General features: G+C 41.2%; 1 protein-coding gene across 1 annotated transcript in view; it reads right to left on the reverse strand.

Annotated features, from left to right (window-relative positions):
* PRKX (protein kinase cAMP-dependent X-linked catalytic subunit) overlaps positions 1 to 15,762 on the reverse strand; it is a 74,776-nt gene extending 59,014 nt beyond the window's left edge. Inside the window, exon 1 of the mRNA XM_054974680.1 lies at positions 15,304 to 15,762. Within this exon, the coding sequence (XP_054830655.1) occupies positions 15,304 to 15,490 (187 nt within the window). The 5' untranslated portion in view covers positions 15,491 to 15,762. The remainder of the gene's footprint in view (positions 1 to 15,303) is intronic.
* Positions 15,763 to 16,824: the final 1,062 nt, after the last annotated feature.

Consider the following 16,824-nt stretch of genomic DNA (forward strand, 5'->3'; position numbering starts at 1 on the left):
TGGTGATCATCCATACATTCACTACATGATCAGACAATCTGAAATATTGTGTCACTGAATTTGACAGAAAAAAAATCTCAGCCAAATCTTAAACTGAATACACAAGTCACACACACTAAGAAAGATCAAGGAAATCTCCATTGCCCTCTTTACAGGATCTCTGGATATGGTACATAAGACACAGTGGTGGAAATATGAAGAATTTTGCTGACCACATAAATGACAGAAATTATTTTAGGTAACACATACCTTACAAGCAGGCAGAGTCCACTGAAATGTTTTTATTTCATATTAAAGTTTACAAGTCTTGAAAATTCTCTGAAACACCTTCAAAAATACATATACAGAACCACAGGGAGGGCAAATAATTCTAAAAGCCCTTATACCTCCATATCTGTTTAGCACACACCTACAGATAAAATTCTATCTGGAGAAAGTGATGTGGATGGTACTATCCCACCAAGTATTAGAAATTACCTACAGCATGCCTTTGTATACACTCAGACATGTGGCACAGCACCATCATCTATGCTTTGATTCTCCTTTGTTTTTTTTCTCTTGGTAATCATCTTTACATAGTATTATTATATGACTAAGCTCCAGGTAATGTCCTTGTGCATGATTAATATATTCACTAAACCCTTCTTAAATTTTAAAAAACATTAATTTAGTACCTTTCATTTTCAATACAGTAACCATGCAGTTATTACTCCTTTCTTAAATGGTATGTGTGCTTTCCCAAAAACTATTGTTTCAGCTTAGGGCTATCACATTTCTTGATCACCAATAAAAGAACATTTTTTTCACAGGGAAAATATAATTCCTCCCTGCCACTGTATTCTATGGAATACATTCACACAAATGTTACAGTAACTTCATTAGCGAGATCTGACAAGACCTCCCTATTTCAAGTTTACGCGATTTTATAAACGTCTTGCTTTTACTATAACAGTTTGAATGCTACCTTTTCCGCATGGTAGCTTCAGCAAGGCAGTACTTATTGAATCACATTCATAAAATAAAGCCAAGCACAAAACAACAAAAAAAGAATAAGTAACCTTATTTACTCAGCTGCAGCAAAACTTTCATTTCATACTAAGTTGGGTGTTCTTGTTCATTTGAAGGCTGCACATTTCACAGCACTTTCTGCATTTGGTAAGTTTCACTGTGAAGAAACCTTGTCAGTTTCACTTCCTGGTTTGAACAAAGCTCATTCACACTACTGTTCAGGATAGGAATTAAGACAAAAAGTGTTCTCAGCCTTCAGCACTATGTATATTTCCTTCCAAAGTAAGGCTGACTCCTCTTAACCAAGGCATACCATATTCCCTCCACTGGATCATGTAAGTCATGAAGCCACTCTCCACCCTTCCTCCTTAATTTAAACCTGGGAAAACAAGTTTTGCCATCTCCAAAACACTAACCCCACATACTTTAAAGAGTCTCTAATTTACAAGAGGTACTATTACACTTAACCAATCAAAATTTCCCCACTACACAACAAGAACAGATTACCCATTTAAGAAGGAAAGACACTACTCTGTTCTGTCCAATGAAGTGAAAAGCCTCTGAGTCTTATTCTCTGCAACATCATCAGAAGAGGTTAAGTCTTCATTAAGAACACCCTTTTCATCATTTTTGTAATCTAGGCATCACATCTTTAGCGTAAAGATACAAGTGTGCATTAAAATACAAAAAGGTGTAACTATGACCCTATCACCTCCTTTCTAATCCATCACTCTTTCTGGCTCACATTTAAGGGAGATGCAACATGAAATTCAGCAAGGCATCACTACTTACTAAAATTCTCACAAAAACACAACAGCACAATATGAAATACTCACTATAGCTCTACCCCTTAAATTTATTCATGGTAGCCCATGATCACAGCAGAACCGTTCCAGTTCTTATAGAGAGCAAAGCAATGTTCCTCTTTCACTAGTAAAGCATCTATGCTATTGACAATAAGTTTTGAATGTCATACTTTACAACATGGAACAAAGATTGACATTGGATAACTACACAGAAAGGAGATTTAGGATTTTTTCCACAATTGTTCGTTCGGGAACCTGAATCTATTGGGATTAAGATATGAAAAAACAACAACTCCAGAGCGACATATTTTGTGATCTGAAAGGAAATTTAACAACCAGACTTACTGTCAGTATCAATGGCTGACAAAGAGTTACACTTGTAGAACTTAAATTTAAAATGTCTGGAAAAAGCAGGAAGCAGGTTGAAAAACAGAAATCAAGAATGTTTTCCTGTTCTTCAAAGCCAAAACAGAAACAGCTTTCTGAAAACAGAATTTTACAAAAATGTAGTCATACTAAATGCCAGCAGCCAGTTAACATGAGTAACAGTCCCATGTTATTTTTTAGGTACCCACACATGGCTAAAATAATGCTTATCATCTACTCAACATTTGTCAGATTTGCCTTCCAGAAACCAGATTTGATGATTTCCCACCAACACCACCAACACACAATTTAGGTTACTGGAATTCAAAAACAACTTATTTTGGTGTATATGCATAGGTAAGCAACTCACTTTCATAGGTTTACCTGCATGACTGGCCTAAATATATTTTCTCCCCTTTGCAATTTTGGTGCCACCTTTATGTTCGAAGATTTATGGACTGTGATTTACAAAAATTTTCAAGCATTTTAAAAAAATGGCATGAGGACACCATGGGGAGTAAGTACTGAATGAACTTTGTAAAAGAATTACTGGAATCATCTCCATGTAACACTAGCCACAGTTTGTTCTTTATTTGGATATTTAGATAAAATGTTGCTAAGCTGGTTTGGTAGTGTATGGGTCATGTAGATAGTAAGTTGCAGAGCTGCTTACTTTTATTTTATACACACATTTGAGCAAATATGGAATGTGCAGCCATCTACAGAGTGCAATCTGTCAGCCAAATTCAAGTTTACACCCGTGCAAGAGAAGGGAAGGGTGTTCAGTTCGTTTATGAAAAGAGTCCAGTAGCATCATCAAATTCCAATAATCTATTAAAAATCTATGCTATTAATTACATGTTTGTTGGGGGAGAAAGATAAGTATACCTCAAAGCTGTACTCTTGTGAAGAAATTATCTCCAAGTTTATGCACCCAGATGCAAAAATCTGCAGCTTATTTTACAGCAACTTCTAATTGCAATCCTTACAGAATGCTTTATCTACTGGTAATCTGCATGAAAGAAACACATCAAACTGAACTCAAATTTTAAAGAGATTCCAGGGGAGAACATGGGTAAATGAATAATCTGAGCGGCAGACAACAGAGCTCAATTCCAGCTGCATTCAGTCTTGTACAGATGCATTAATGTTAAAAATATACACATGGTTACTCAGATGATTTGCAGTTCAGTACAACATGGTATCCCCCACATAATTTAACACAATAATAAAAGTCAATAGTTAATTAGGGAAGCATACCGAAAAGAAAATGGGAATCAACAACACCACAGAAGGTACTGTAATTTCTCTAGAGCCACAGTTCCCAAAATATGAGGTGGACCTTCCCCAGGTGCATTTTCCATGCAAGGTGGAAGCGATACAAGTCCTTTCATCACTTTTTTTTTTTGCCTTCGGCTGGGAGGAAAAAAATGCTCATTTATCCATTCTTTTCTAATTGCAGATAGATGTGCAGGCTTTACGCCCCGTGACCCATCAAATCTTGAACGAGAGCTCAAGGGGAGGAGTTGTCATTATAGCATCCTTTCAAATTACCAGCCCTAAACACACATTACGCTGCAATTCCTAAGCTGCATGTAGATAAGTTACACCAATTTCAGGATCTATTCTATGACAATGTTTGGGGGGTCTGACATAATCAACATGTGGAATTCTTCAGTAAATATTAAACAATGGCAACTACATTAGATGGCTTTTGTTAATGGTTAGGCAATTAATGCTGAGCAGGCCTATCAACAGCTGTTAGCCATAATGGTTAATGTCCGGGGTCAGCAGCCCAGCCCTCGGACTTGCTGACAGACAGCGGCAGGGGGCAGCTGGGAGACAGCGGTTCAACTGCTCTGACTGGCAAACAGAGCCAGAACCTGCCTACTCCAGGGGGAAGGGGTGAAAGGCCAAAGCCTCAGAAGGCTGGAGGGAGCAGGGAGAAGCCAGCTAGTCCCACCACCCAGGGGAAGAGAGGGGGCTAAGCAGGCTAGAGGAAAAGGGCCAAGGCAGGGGGAATAGGGACCCAGCAACAGCCCAAACAGAGCCCTTACCTGCCAAGGAGGAGAAGCAGCCACTACAGCCCAGAGCCAAACCCTGGCTAGAGGACAGCAGCCTGGCTCAGGAGGTGCTAGGAGCCAAGCCCCTCCAGGTGGAGCTGCCACAGGCATTCTGGGGGAGGAGATGGGTAGCCCCGCCCGGCATCAATGAGCAAGCAGCCCAGAAGCTGGCCAGGGCAGCTCCTCGTGAGCAAGGCCAAGGAGACCTCAGCTGGGGATGGCTCGAATTCAACCCCACCCTGCCAGCAAGGCAAGGAAGCCAGGAAGGGATTAGTGGTAGGAGGGAAACACCTGAGGGAAGGCACAGCTGGGCCAAGTCAGGAGAGGGAACAAGCCTAGAAGGAGGGCGGGGCGGGGAAAGAAAACCCTATATAAGGTGTCTAGGAAGAGCTCTGAGGTGGTGGGTGTGAGTAAGGAGTGATGGTGTGGAGTGAGAGCAGAGCAATGCAAGAGTGGAGGCTTGGAGGAGAGTTCTGGAAGGAGGAGATGATGAAGGACGCAGAGGGTAAGCAGGCCAGGTTGAGCAGGCCAGCGAGTGGACTGAGAGGGAGTCTGGGTGATGTATACCGCCCCTCCTTCCACAGAGCAGGGTCCTGCAGTATCCCTGGCGCCCCTCTGACGTCAGGGCCGGCCCAGCGGCGGCAGTGGGGCCCTGCCCAGTGGCGGCAGTGACAAGCCCTGACAGTTAAAACAGAACCTGTATGCTTCAAGGCAGTTTATATCCAAATATCAGAGGGTAGAGACAAACAATTGAGGGCAACAGTATACCCTTAGGAATCTGACAGGCTGCTAAATCCTTGCCGTTTTACACAATCATACTTAAATCTTGCACACTTGTTGAGGCTAAAAAACATAAGCTCATTCTTAACAAAACAATTCACTATTCATATTACTCAAGCATCTCACTAAAACCCCACCTTTTTGCCCTCATAAGGACCACCAAAGAGGCTACCAAATTAAAACACAGATAACAAAATCAGATCTCAAAAGCTATTAAAACCAATAATGACAAATCACTGAAACGATTAAAATCAGACCTAAAATACATACAACAATATAAAAACAAAGATTAAAACATTAGGCAGTAAGGAGGGATTACTGGCCAAACAAAATAAAAAATGCCAAACAAAATAAAAAAGTCTTCACCCACTGGCAGAAGAGGGCAACAGAAGGCAATAAATGAGTCTCCTGGGGTGCCACTGCAGAGAAGGCCTTCTCCAAAGTTGCTACCTGCTTAATTTCAAAGGATGGGAACACCCAAAGCAGGGCTTCCAAAGATGAATACAGTGGGTTCATAAGGAAGTAGGAGGTCCATCAGATCAGTTGGTCCCATCAGGTATGTTGGTACTTTAAAGATCAGCACCAGCCCAAACTGGAGTGATATGATCCGACCCACTCTGGTCAGCATCCTGGCTGCAGCATTCTGCACCAACTGAAGTTTCCAGACATTTCTAAAGGGCATCCCATGTATAGCACATTGCAGTAGTCTAATCTCAATGTAAACCAATGCATGCACAACAGTGGCCAAATCATTTCTGCCCAGGAAAAGTCACAGCTCACCAGCAACAGTTCCATCTTTTGGGGAAGAAGCTTCAGTTTATTAATCTCCATTCATCCCAAAAGTGTCTCTAGGCAACAAATCAGGAATTTTAAAGCCTCTTTGGGATTGGCCAGAAGTGCAAAATATAGCTGAGTGTCATCCATATTGGGGACAACCCAGCCCAAATCTCTGGATGACCTCATCCAGCAGGTTCATGTATATGTTAAAAAGCAAAGGGCAAGAAGCCACGAGGCTGAGCAGCAGCCCCTCAACACCAGCTTCTTCTTTTTTATGAAGAGTTTTATATGATGAAAATGACAAATTGACAAAAGAGACAACTTCACACACAATAACCAAATAAAAAATAACTAACAAAGAATAACATAACAAAGCAAACCAAAGAAATAATGATATAAACTAAAAAGATTCCAATTTTCTCTGCAACAAATATAAGTATAATTTTCAAATTTTCTCTTACTCTATGTTACAAAGAAAAGCTCTCTTTTTTCTAACATCCAAAATCCTTATTCAGCAAACCCTCAAATCATTATTATCTAATTCATACAAAACGTCTATAAAAGGTTTCCATTCAACCATAGACCAACTTATTGTTTTTTCTCCAATCAACGATGTTTTGCCATTGTTGCTAATTTCAACTCCTTTACCAATCATTCCTCTATTGTAGGCAGTGTTGGACTTTTCCCACTTTTATGCATATAACAGTCTCACTGTCATAGTTATGTATAAAAACAAAGTTCCATAACTTCTTTCCAGCTGAGTATCCTTCAGTCCCAAAAGAAAAGACTCTGGTTTCAGTTGTATATTAGGTCTTTAAAACCTTCTGACATAATTATTGTATTTGTGTCCAAAATTTGTTTTCTTACATGTCCACCACATACAATAAAATGTTCCTTCATGTTCTTCATATTTCCAGCATAGATTCAAAATACGCTTGTATATTCTGGCCAGCTTAATGTAAATTTCAACCCTTTTGACCACATATTTTCCCACTCTTCCATTAATATGTCATATCCAAAATGTTTAGCCAATGTAATCTACACTACCTTCTCAAACTTACCTTCCAAGTAGTACTGGAACCTCCACAAAATGGTACTCCCCTAGTCTTAGCTTGGAGTGGTATTGAAAGTTGTTGAAGTTTGAGAAGTATCAACATAATTACACTCCCTCTGTCCATGTTCTGGCACAGGTCACCTGCCAGGACAACTAAGACTGTTTCAGTCTCATAATCAGACCTGAAACCAGAATGTAAAAGATCCAAACAATCTGCTTCATCAAGGAATACTTAAAGTTGTCCAACCACCACCCATACAATCACTTTGCTCAAGAATGGAACATTTAAGACTGGTCAATAGTTATTGACAACTCCTCTGTACAGAGTAAGCTTCTTTATTACTGGATGCACCACAGCCTGTTTCAAACCACCCCCTCTCCCAAAACATTAACTACTCTCAGACCCATTCAGTAACTACCATTCTGAAGAAATAAGTAGCCAGAAAGGACATCGGTCATACAAGTAGCTGGTATACCTCAAACCTCCAAGGGCTCTGTCCGCATCCTCAGACTGAATAAACTGAGTATTATTCCATAGAGCTGGAAAAGTCAGTACACTGGAACCATCTGACCTTGTCACTACTAATGTATAGTCCAAGTCAGAATGGATGTGAACTCTGAGCAAAATGGTCACAGTGGGCCACCACAGTCCACCTTCTCTTGCAGGTCAGATCCCTCACATCCCTGTAGGCCTCTGATCTCTCAAAACATCCTATACTGTGCAAACACAGTGGTACCATAAAAGTATTGTTTCTTTGCTGATATCGGTGTAATGGAGAATATTCATCCGAGTCTTCCTCCGCGGTAGGTCTAACCATTTCCTTTCCCTTTTCATCATCCACAGCCCCTCAGTAAACCATGGGGCTATGTGGGTCCTAACTCTTGAGAGGGGGCACCTGGGGGTCAATCATGTCCATCACTCCAGACATTTCATCATTCCAGAAGTCAAGCAAATTCTTGCAACAATTCAAGGCAGATTACAAATATAAAAACAATGTAATAAGAACAGTATAATATAATATGTAGTAAGAACAGTATAATAAATACAGTGAACAATGCCCTTGGTGTCTGGCCCTTATCCAGAGACCAAGTAAGTTGCTTTCTTCCAGTAAAGACTCTAAAACCTAAAGTCAGACTCATTCAGCGGCTCAGGAACCATGCATGGTTCTTTGACATTCTGTTTACCCTCTGAGCACTGCTGCACAATGTGGCATCCATTTTTCAGGAAAGTGGGCAAAGTTATTGCCCAGTAATGCTGTGGGCCTCATGCCACAGATGGAAGTAAAGGGTCAATTCTCTCTGACATCTCCCCCCACCAAGTTTCTGTGCTCTCAGCACCAAGGTACATGCTGAAAGGAAAGAAATCTGACTTCAGAGAAGAGACAGTAAAGCCACTACCACCATGACAGACACTCAAGAGAAGAACAAGCTGCCTAAGGTGAGGTTTACCTCTCTCCTTCCAAGGCCAGCTGGCCCTTATCCAGACGCCTTGATTATCTCATTCTCTTGCATGACCTGCTGTACTTCATGTTGAGGAGAGAGTGAGAAAACAGAGAGGTAAGTCCTTACACTTACTTCAGGACTGGCTAAGGTTCAACAGTGATGGGGAAAGACAATCCTACATGTGTAGAGGTACACTAGTATTTTAAAAGGTTGTAGTTATAGTTACATACTTAATATTAATGGTTATACCTTATATTATAGTACACGAATTTTGGCAGGATGATGTACAGGTTGATGATGAATGCAAATTTGGCTCTTTGCAAGCCATGGAATGAGTACCACATCTCTAAACGATTTTACCCATGTGTGTTTTCAGCATCTTTTTGAAATATTACAAGTGCTATTTATAGTTTGTGAGAATGGATACATGAATATTTGATCTTGTGCAGCACAGAGAGAGACTGCATTAAAACATGTTTTCCATAGAGCTAGAGTGAATATTTTTCTATTCTGTCCCCATTCAACTAACCATACACCTTCTCTATAGCTGAAGCCAGGATTTTTAAGTGGTTGGGTGAAACTACACCTTTACCACTTTTTAGTAGTTATTATTATATCAGAATAAATAAAGATTGTCTTTAGATTTTCAAGAGAATTGTGGCAGGCATTAAAATAGTTCAAATATGACAACAAATCACAGATTGTTATGTTATGTGAATAATCTGAGGGGAGGGATCCACATTTTCTTTTCTCATTCATTCACGCACATGCATCTAAAGACATTTGCAGTAAACCAGAGTTTGCTGTTACATAAACTCAAATTAGGGTTTGCTCTCTTCTCTACAAACCCAGATTAACCTAGTTTGAGTAGACACAATGACAGAGCATTTTCTACTCTGAAAGCAGACGTTTTTAGAATCATGAAAATTAAGAGGGGAAGAAGGAGGGGAAGGAACATATGAGCCCTAGGCTCACTCATGACTTTCCATGTAACTGCAAATTATGGTTTATTATCCAATATATGGATGGCCTTTGGCAATATCAAAGGAAAAAAGAGGGGAGCAGGTCCTCAATACACCAGTACAGAGCCAAAAAGACAGGAACTAAATAAAGAAAAAACATGCACTGCAAATGATGGTACAAAAGTATACACTACAGATGGTTTGCATACGGTTTCATTGTAGACTGGCTTTTAATAAGTGATGGTCAATTATAGTTTCTGATATTGTTCTGGTTGAGTCAGACCCTTTGACTTTGTTGCTGGGATTGCTCCCCTTGCTGTGGGGTTTTGTTCAGGTTTTGGGTGGCAGTTTCACTGTCTCCACGGGTGTTGAGGTTTTGTTATGGAGCATACAAACATTGGTGGACTTTTTGCATGTATCTAAGGAGAATAAAGGATGAGCTGATTGTCCAGAGTCTTGTGGCATTTTTGGTGTTTTTGTTCATGAACTGTGCTTTGTGCTTCTGTATCATCTTTATACTTTCTTTAGTCATTGTCTTTTTGGTTTTGTGCTAATTAAGAATATCAAACAAGAGAGAATATTTCTAAAGTGGGAAATATGAAATGTTCTCTATTACTTCAAAGTACAAGCAATTTTTACATGGTAATTTATTTCCTTTGACATTGGCAGGGAGAGTGTCCTAACCTCTCTAAATATAATTAAGAGGACTTCAGAAGATCAACCTCCAAACACCATAAGATTCCCAAAATTAATATAAGAGTTAGAGGAGAGTTCCTTTCAACAATAAAATTGCTATTTGTAAAAGGATGAGTATGCAATGCAAGGAGACATGCTAGCTTCAGTTTTTGTTTCATGACCACAAAAATCATATTTTGCTCTCTCATCCTTCTACTACGTAAATTACTAGCATGATCAAAAGATAAATTAAATTAAATGTTTACCTATGTTTGCTTTCTGAATTCTTGTAATAACTCCTTAATTAAGAATACAGAGTAATTAAGGTTAACAATTTAAAATTTGGTGCTTTACATTCTTTGGCATTCCTTACATGAACCAGCAAATATGATAAAAGAAAAGGAGGCATTTGTGTCAGATGCATCAGGTAACATTTCCTTTGACAGTGAAGAAACAGAGGGTGATGCAACAGATCCCAGTCAACCTACAGGTGGGGAATGCTCTGCATTCTGAACAAACAAGTTATAGAGTAAAGGCACAATCAAGAAGGATCTTCAATCTGCCCCAAATTATGCCAGTTACTCGAGATAATACTACTAAACACTGATATAGGTTCTCTAGCCTTCAGATTAATGGACACACGGGATAAAAAGGGTCTTCTCTAGTACTGCCCTGGTTGTTCTGCCCTCCTGCCTTTTATGCATTGTGTTAAAACCTGGCTGTTTAAATAATGTTTTTATACCAAAGCTTCACAAACACAGCTGCCTGTGGCAACCTTCCCTCTACCTGATGTCTAGCACAAAGTTTCCTTTCCACAAATTCTTCAGAAACATATAAAATCTGGGATGGGTAACATCATATCTGTTTTAGAGAGGCACAGCAAAAAGAGAGACTAATACTGCTTCTTCTCCATTGTGAGACAAGACCCTTTCCACCATGAGACCCAGAACTCTCAGAAAACTCAAGTGGAGATATACTGTCTTTTACGCAATTATGTCACACTTTGGAGAAAGTAAGAAAAAAACATGAGTTTCTCACTTCATCACTGCTTCTACTTGGTGCAAGATTTAACACACTCATCCCTTGAGCTCTCTGAACAAGTCTCAGGGGGGAGGAGGGGATGGATCCCTGGTGAACAAAAATAATGGTTGGATACTAAGCTGAGCAAGAAATAAAAAAAAAAAGCAGTGACGAGGAAAAGTATATTATTAATCTTTTATTTTATTATACTATTACTTTATACTTTATTTTATATTATACTTATTTTACATACTATTATATGAGCATTTTGCTAACACTTCTTCGGGGGGGGGGGGTCTGTATAATAATTTCACATGCTTCCCACAGCACTCCACTGTGGAAAGCACCTGATATTATTATAAAGATCCTTCCCCCCAAAGAAGTGTCAGAAAAACACATAGGGGAAGTATATTGGAATAAAACCACTTTTTGCACCATAGCTGAGCCAAAAGTAGCGAGGCTTCGATTTATACCCATTTTTTACATTAAGAGTTTGCTTATGCTTGTGTATGATCTTTGTGTGTGATCTTTCAATTCCAGTTTAAGTTCTCCCATTTCAAGAGGGGGTATTTGGGAAGGCCAACAAAACTCTCAATTTCACAACAGCTAATTTTAGCTGAAATATAATGATATTGAAAATGGATGAGAATAGGAGTATAAACATTCATTTATACTTTTAGTCTTCACCTTATACTATAGTAAAGAACATGTACAAGATTTTGAAAGGATATTTTGTATTTCTACAACATGCTTTCATACAACCTTTCTTTATTCTGAAGATAGAACAATCACCCAAGTCAAGACTTTTAAATGAATCTTCTTTTAGGAACAACTGTATCAGCCTATTTTTAGTTTCCTTGTTATTCACAAGAAAGTGTGCATAATAATCAGATCTTTATTTGTTAATGTTGCAATCCTGCACACAGCCTGTTTAAATTCCAGCAAAGTCTATCAGTGAAATCCTAAGCAGAGTTACTCCAGTCTAGGCCCATTAAAGTCACATAGAACACATTGCAGTGATCTAATCTAGATGTCTAACCAGGGCATGTATCCACCAAGGAAAGATCGCTCCTGGCTAACCAGTTGATAAAAGGCAGGGTAAGGGCTATGGGACTGAGCAGCAGTCTCCTAGCATGACTTCCTGAAACCTAAATTCCAGGTGGGCCCAGAACCACCACAAAATGGTGCCTCCCAATAGCAGGCCAGAAAGACAGTCCGGATACTATGTGGTGTCGAAAGCCACTAAGAGGTCCAGGAGAACCAACAAACACATTCCTTTTGTTGATCTCTTGGCAAAGGTCATCCTTCAGTGTGACCAAGTCAGTTTCAGTCCAATAACTAGGCTTAAAACCAAATAGGAAAGTATCTAAACAATACTATTAGATCTCTATTAATACTGGTAATGCTTATCTCACAGATTCTGAGTATCAATAAATGCCATGTGTTTGAGACACAGTCTGGAAAATAACTATCTAGTTCAAATGTAGTTCAGTCGTTAAAGTGTAGACCACCAAATCTGGGTTTAAATCGCTACTTAATAGGAAACTTGCTGAGTGACCTTGGACTAGACATTCTCAATCTGACCTGCCACACAGGGTTGTTCTGAAAATAAAATGGCAAAGAGGAGAACAAGGTAAACCACCCTGGGCCCCTTGAATGCATTGTAAGACTAATATATAGATACCAACCACCAGAAATAACCATAAAGAAATGAGTTATACAATTACCTGAATTTTAAATTTTTTTGTAAAGAAGATTAATCCAAGAGGAATGCATTTTTATTACTCTTGTACATTCACAAATACAAACTTTAATTGGCACATGAATAGTTGTTTGAACTGCCTCAAGGTATTAGACTCATTTAGCACTTATATTTATGCAGATATACAATTTTAGAGCATACCAAACAAAGCAAGCAGATTTCAAATACCTAACCCTAAATTCCAGAGTGCTATGGTTAGCACAGAAACTTACATACAATCCAACTGGTATCAACAAGAGAACACTGAGTGTTTTAAATTCCGTAAAAACAATTTGATTAGGCTGAGCATTTGAAATGTAGAGCTAAATGACCATACCACTACATATTTATTCAATATGTCCATTCAATTCAGTCTGCAAGACATACTGACTGAATGAATGTTTTGAAGACAATATGAATAAGGTCAGTGCCTAAGTCTCAGGTGTACATATAAGCACCTTTAAATGCATGCAAAATGAAACATTAATAAAGAATTTTAAGGCCTGAGCATATGAACCTATAAGCGTCGGAGGTGTCTCCCACTGTTCACAAACACAAATCAAAATTATGAAACCAAAATTAACAAGGGAATACAAACTAACAAGTTTTTAACATTTTTTAAATTGACACTTTCCAATGTTGACATTGTTACTTCAACTGAAATTTTGTCTCTCCATCACATGGAATACTTAAATCCATTACAGAGCCTCCTGAAATCTTCCAAAGGTGACAGGTGGATGACACTGGACTTCTCCCAAGATTAACAGGGGAAACCATGAAGATAGCCACTTTAAATATTTTTAAAAAACTTTGTCCATCACCAAACTAGAAAAGTGGATATGAATTCACAGCGCTGTACAAATAAGGGCACACAGAAGTAAAGACTTCATGAAGATTTCGTGACAGATGAAACTGGCCTATAGTAGCCAATAACACTTTTTCATCTTGGAGAAGGCAGGAAAGAGGAGCATTCCATCTATTGTCCAAATCTCTTTAGACAGGCCCATCTTACACTTTTCAGAACCAAGCAACGCAAAGATCTTTTTATGGAAGTTCTTGTAGTTAACTTAACAACCAGCAATTAATACCCATGGCCCAAAAGCCATTTCCTGAACCCTACAAGCCCAAGCAAAGAGGTGGAGTTTGTTTTTATCATGTGTTTTCTTCCCTTGCCGTCTATTACACTTCAGACTATTATACTTGACTACAGTGAAAGAGGAAAGAGATGATACAGAGAGAAGCGAAGGATATGATCACAGTGCCTTACAACAAAATATAATGTGATCATCATATCTGCAGCTTCTCTCTGTACCATTTCCTTCCTCTTCCACTGTAGCTGTGTTCAATTTTCTTCAGTTACCTGCTAATATTAATCATCTGTGCTGATCACAACAAACAAGCATCCCTGAAGAGAATAAATCTGGGAGAAAGGTCTTCGCACAAGGTTCTCTTGTTCTAGAATATTTAAAACTCCTCAGAATACCTGCTGTGTCAAAGGAATACAGAAACACGCTCATGTTCATCATGTGAACAATGGCTAGACCACTTAAGATATGATGAAAACCTACTAGTTGAACACAGGAAGAAACCTACAGATGAAAACCATTAATATTAAAAGTTGCTTGGAAAGAAGTTGTCAGGGAGTTGTAAAAGAGAGAGCACACATTTAGTTAAATACTCACTTTAACCTGAAGAGGCATGAAAATTATACTTCCTTAAAACAATTACTTCAAACAGAGCTCTTGTGAAAAAAGGACTAAATCTTTGCAGCATAAGGCTGCAGTCCATGTATTGCTTCAACTGCAAATTATTCAGTTAAATGAGCTGAAGTTGCTGGATTCAAAGCATTTTGCATGCAAATATTTCTGTTCAAAGGGTTTGTGGATTGCAAACTCAGAGCAGTTTCAGTATTCCAGGATAAACAGGATCACATACTGTTGACAAAGCTGGTTTAGCTTTGTGCCAATATGGAGTGTGAAGCCTGCAAAATCTATCCACTTGTGTATACACACAGTCTCATGCCTTATCAGGCTTCTTCATGTTGGATTTGGCGGCTCTCAAGCCTGGGTGGCACCTGCCAGCTTCACAACCGACATTTGGAAAAGCTCCTTGTGCTGCCTCCGATAAAGCACCGCAGGAGCTTTCCAGATGAGAAAACAGGAAGGAAAAGGGAGCCTGGAAGTCAGCCGACAAATTGGCCCTTGGCAAAAGCGGCTTGTATGAAGCTAAGGGTAGCGATCGGCCACTGGCACAGGGATGGCCCAGAGTTAGCAGCTGGTAGCATCCTCTGGGGTTGCGCTCAGGGGATGATAAACGGTAGCAACCGCTCTTCTGTTGCCTTGACCCTCTGATACTCAGTTTCAAAGGAAAGGTCGCTGCAGGGCTGCGATCGCTACCTGGTCTACGACGCACACCGAAGCTAAGGCATTCGGAATTAGGCAAGATTCGTTCTTTCGTACTGCAGGCAAGGGGGGCCGCGCGAAAATCAAGGGTGTTTCCCTCCAATGAGAGACGCCCCTCAGCCCCGCCTGGGTGGCCAGGGGGGGCGAGAGCGCGGTCTCTGCCCGCGCCCTTTGTTTTCCATTGGCTGCCGCCCGGCTTCACTCACCCACAGTGGCCAACGTCTCCAGATCCTCCAGTCTATACGCGGGGGACTCCGGCGTCGCCGCTGCAGGAGAGCCTCGGCCAGCGGGGCTCGAAGAAGAGGCAGGCTTGGGTTCGCCGGCTCCAGCCGCCTCGCAGTTGCCCGGGCTTCTCGCCCCTACTTTCGCCCTCACGGCGTTCAACGTCTCCATGTGAAGAAGGGGAACAGCAAGATTCAAAAAACAAGGCGCGTCCTGTCGGGCAAAGTTGGTGTCGGCCTTTCAGCAACTGCAGCTGCCCCGAGCCCAGGCCAGTCCCCGCCTCAGCCTCTCAGCAGCTGCAACCCGGCGGCCGGCGCCGCACATCTCGCCTGGGCAGAGCTCCCTTGCCCTGCGCGCGCGCGCCTCTCTCGCCCAGTCGCGCTCCTCGCGCGCTTCCCGCCGGCGCCTCAGTACAGACAATGGGCTTACCCGGGGAGCGCCGAGGCTCTCTCTCACTCGCCAGCCAGCCGGTGGCACGCGGGGATGGAGGGCGGGGCTTGGCTTCCTGCAGCTGCGGCAGAACCCTCGACAGGGCGGGGCGGACGGGGGGGGAGGAAAGACAACAGGGAGGGCGGAGCCACAGCGGCGGACCTGCGGAGGGTGCCTGCCTGTGGCGGGTCACGTTGTCTCTGAGTCTCTTTCCTTATCCTTCGTTGTTTACGAAGTGGACCTGAGAGAGTAGTTGCTGTACGGCTTGCCCTGGCCGCCACCCACCTTTCTGCAGGCTTGAACACAGCCATGCGCCTCCGCCGCCGCGCTGGTTTGCCTCGCCTCGCCTCGCCTCGCCATGCCTAGAAAGACCCTCTCTGGGGTCAAGTCGGCGTCTCTATGTCCCCCTTCTTCCCCATCTTCTTGTCTGCCTGCATTTTTTCCCTCAGCGCTCCCGAGACTCCTGGTGAATAGAGATCGAATAAAACGGCCCACGTAAGGGCGGGCGGGTGCTGGGGAGTAGGAAGGAGTTTGACTATCGAACCTTGAAAGGGCCGTAGGGTAGGAAGCAACGGGGTGGTTCTGCTGGGCACGTAGAACTGGGAGAAGTCTGGCATAGCGTGCAACCCTGTGGCACTGGCCATTAAGAAAACACGGAAGCGTTGTGGGAAAGTATTCAAAACCCGAAATGATCCGAACACAAAAGCTATGTCATCTCAGGAGCTTTATGAAGCATCGCAGATCAGCAAGCAGGCTTTCCAGTTCTCCAGAACTCTTCAGCAGGCTGTCACAAAACAGACAGAAAAGAGTGCAGACCTCATTCTCTGTTAGGGATAAAAATACGGAAGAAAGTAAAACCAGAATCCTATGGTTTTTTAAATAGGAAAAACACAAATGAAACATCAAATCACATATCACAGCCAGGTCCACAGACTGAAATATAAAAAACACAGATCCAAAAATATTTGGCCCTGCCACGGTGAAAAAACATGAATCTGAGACACGGATCCTCATGAATTCATATATTTACATTGAAACAAAACAAAAAGGCTGTCATATTTTAGATCCTGTCCCAG

The sequence above is a fragment of the Eublepharis macularius genome, chromosome 3 (assembly GCF_028583425.1).
Source record: "Eublepharis macularius isolate TG4126 chromosome 3, MPM_Emac_v1.0, whole genome shotgun sequence".
Taxonomy (NCBI): domain Eukaryota; kingdom Metazoa; phylum Chordata; class Lepidosauria; order Squamata; family Eublepharidae; genus Eublepharis; species Eublepharis macularius.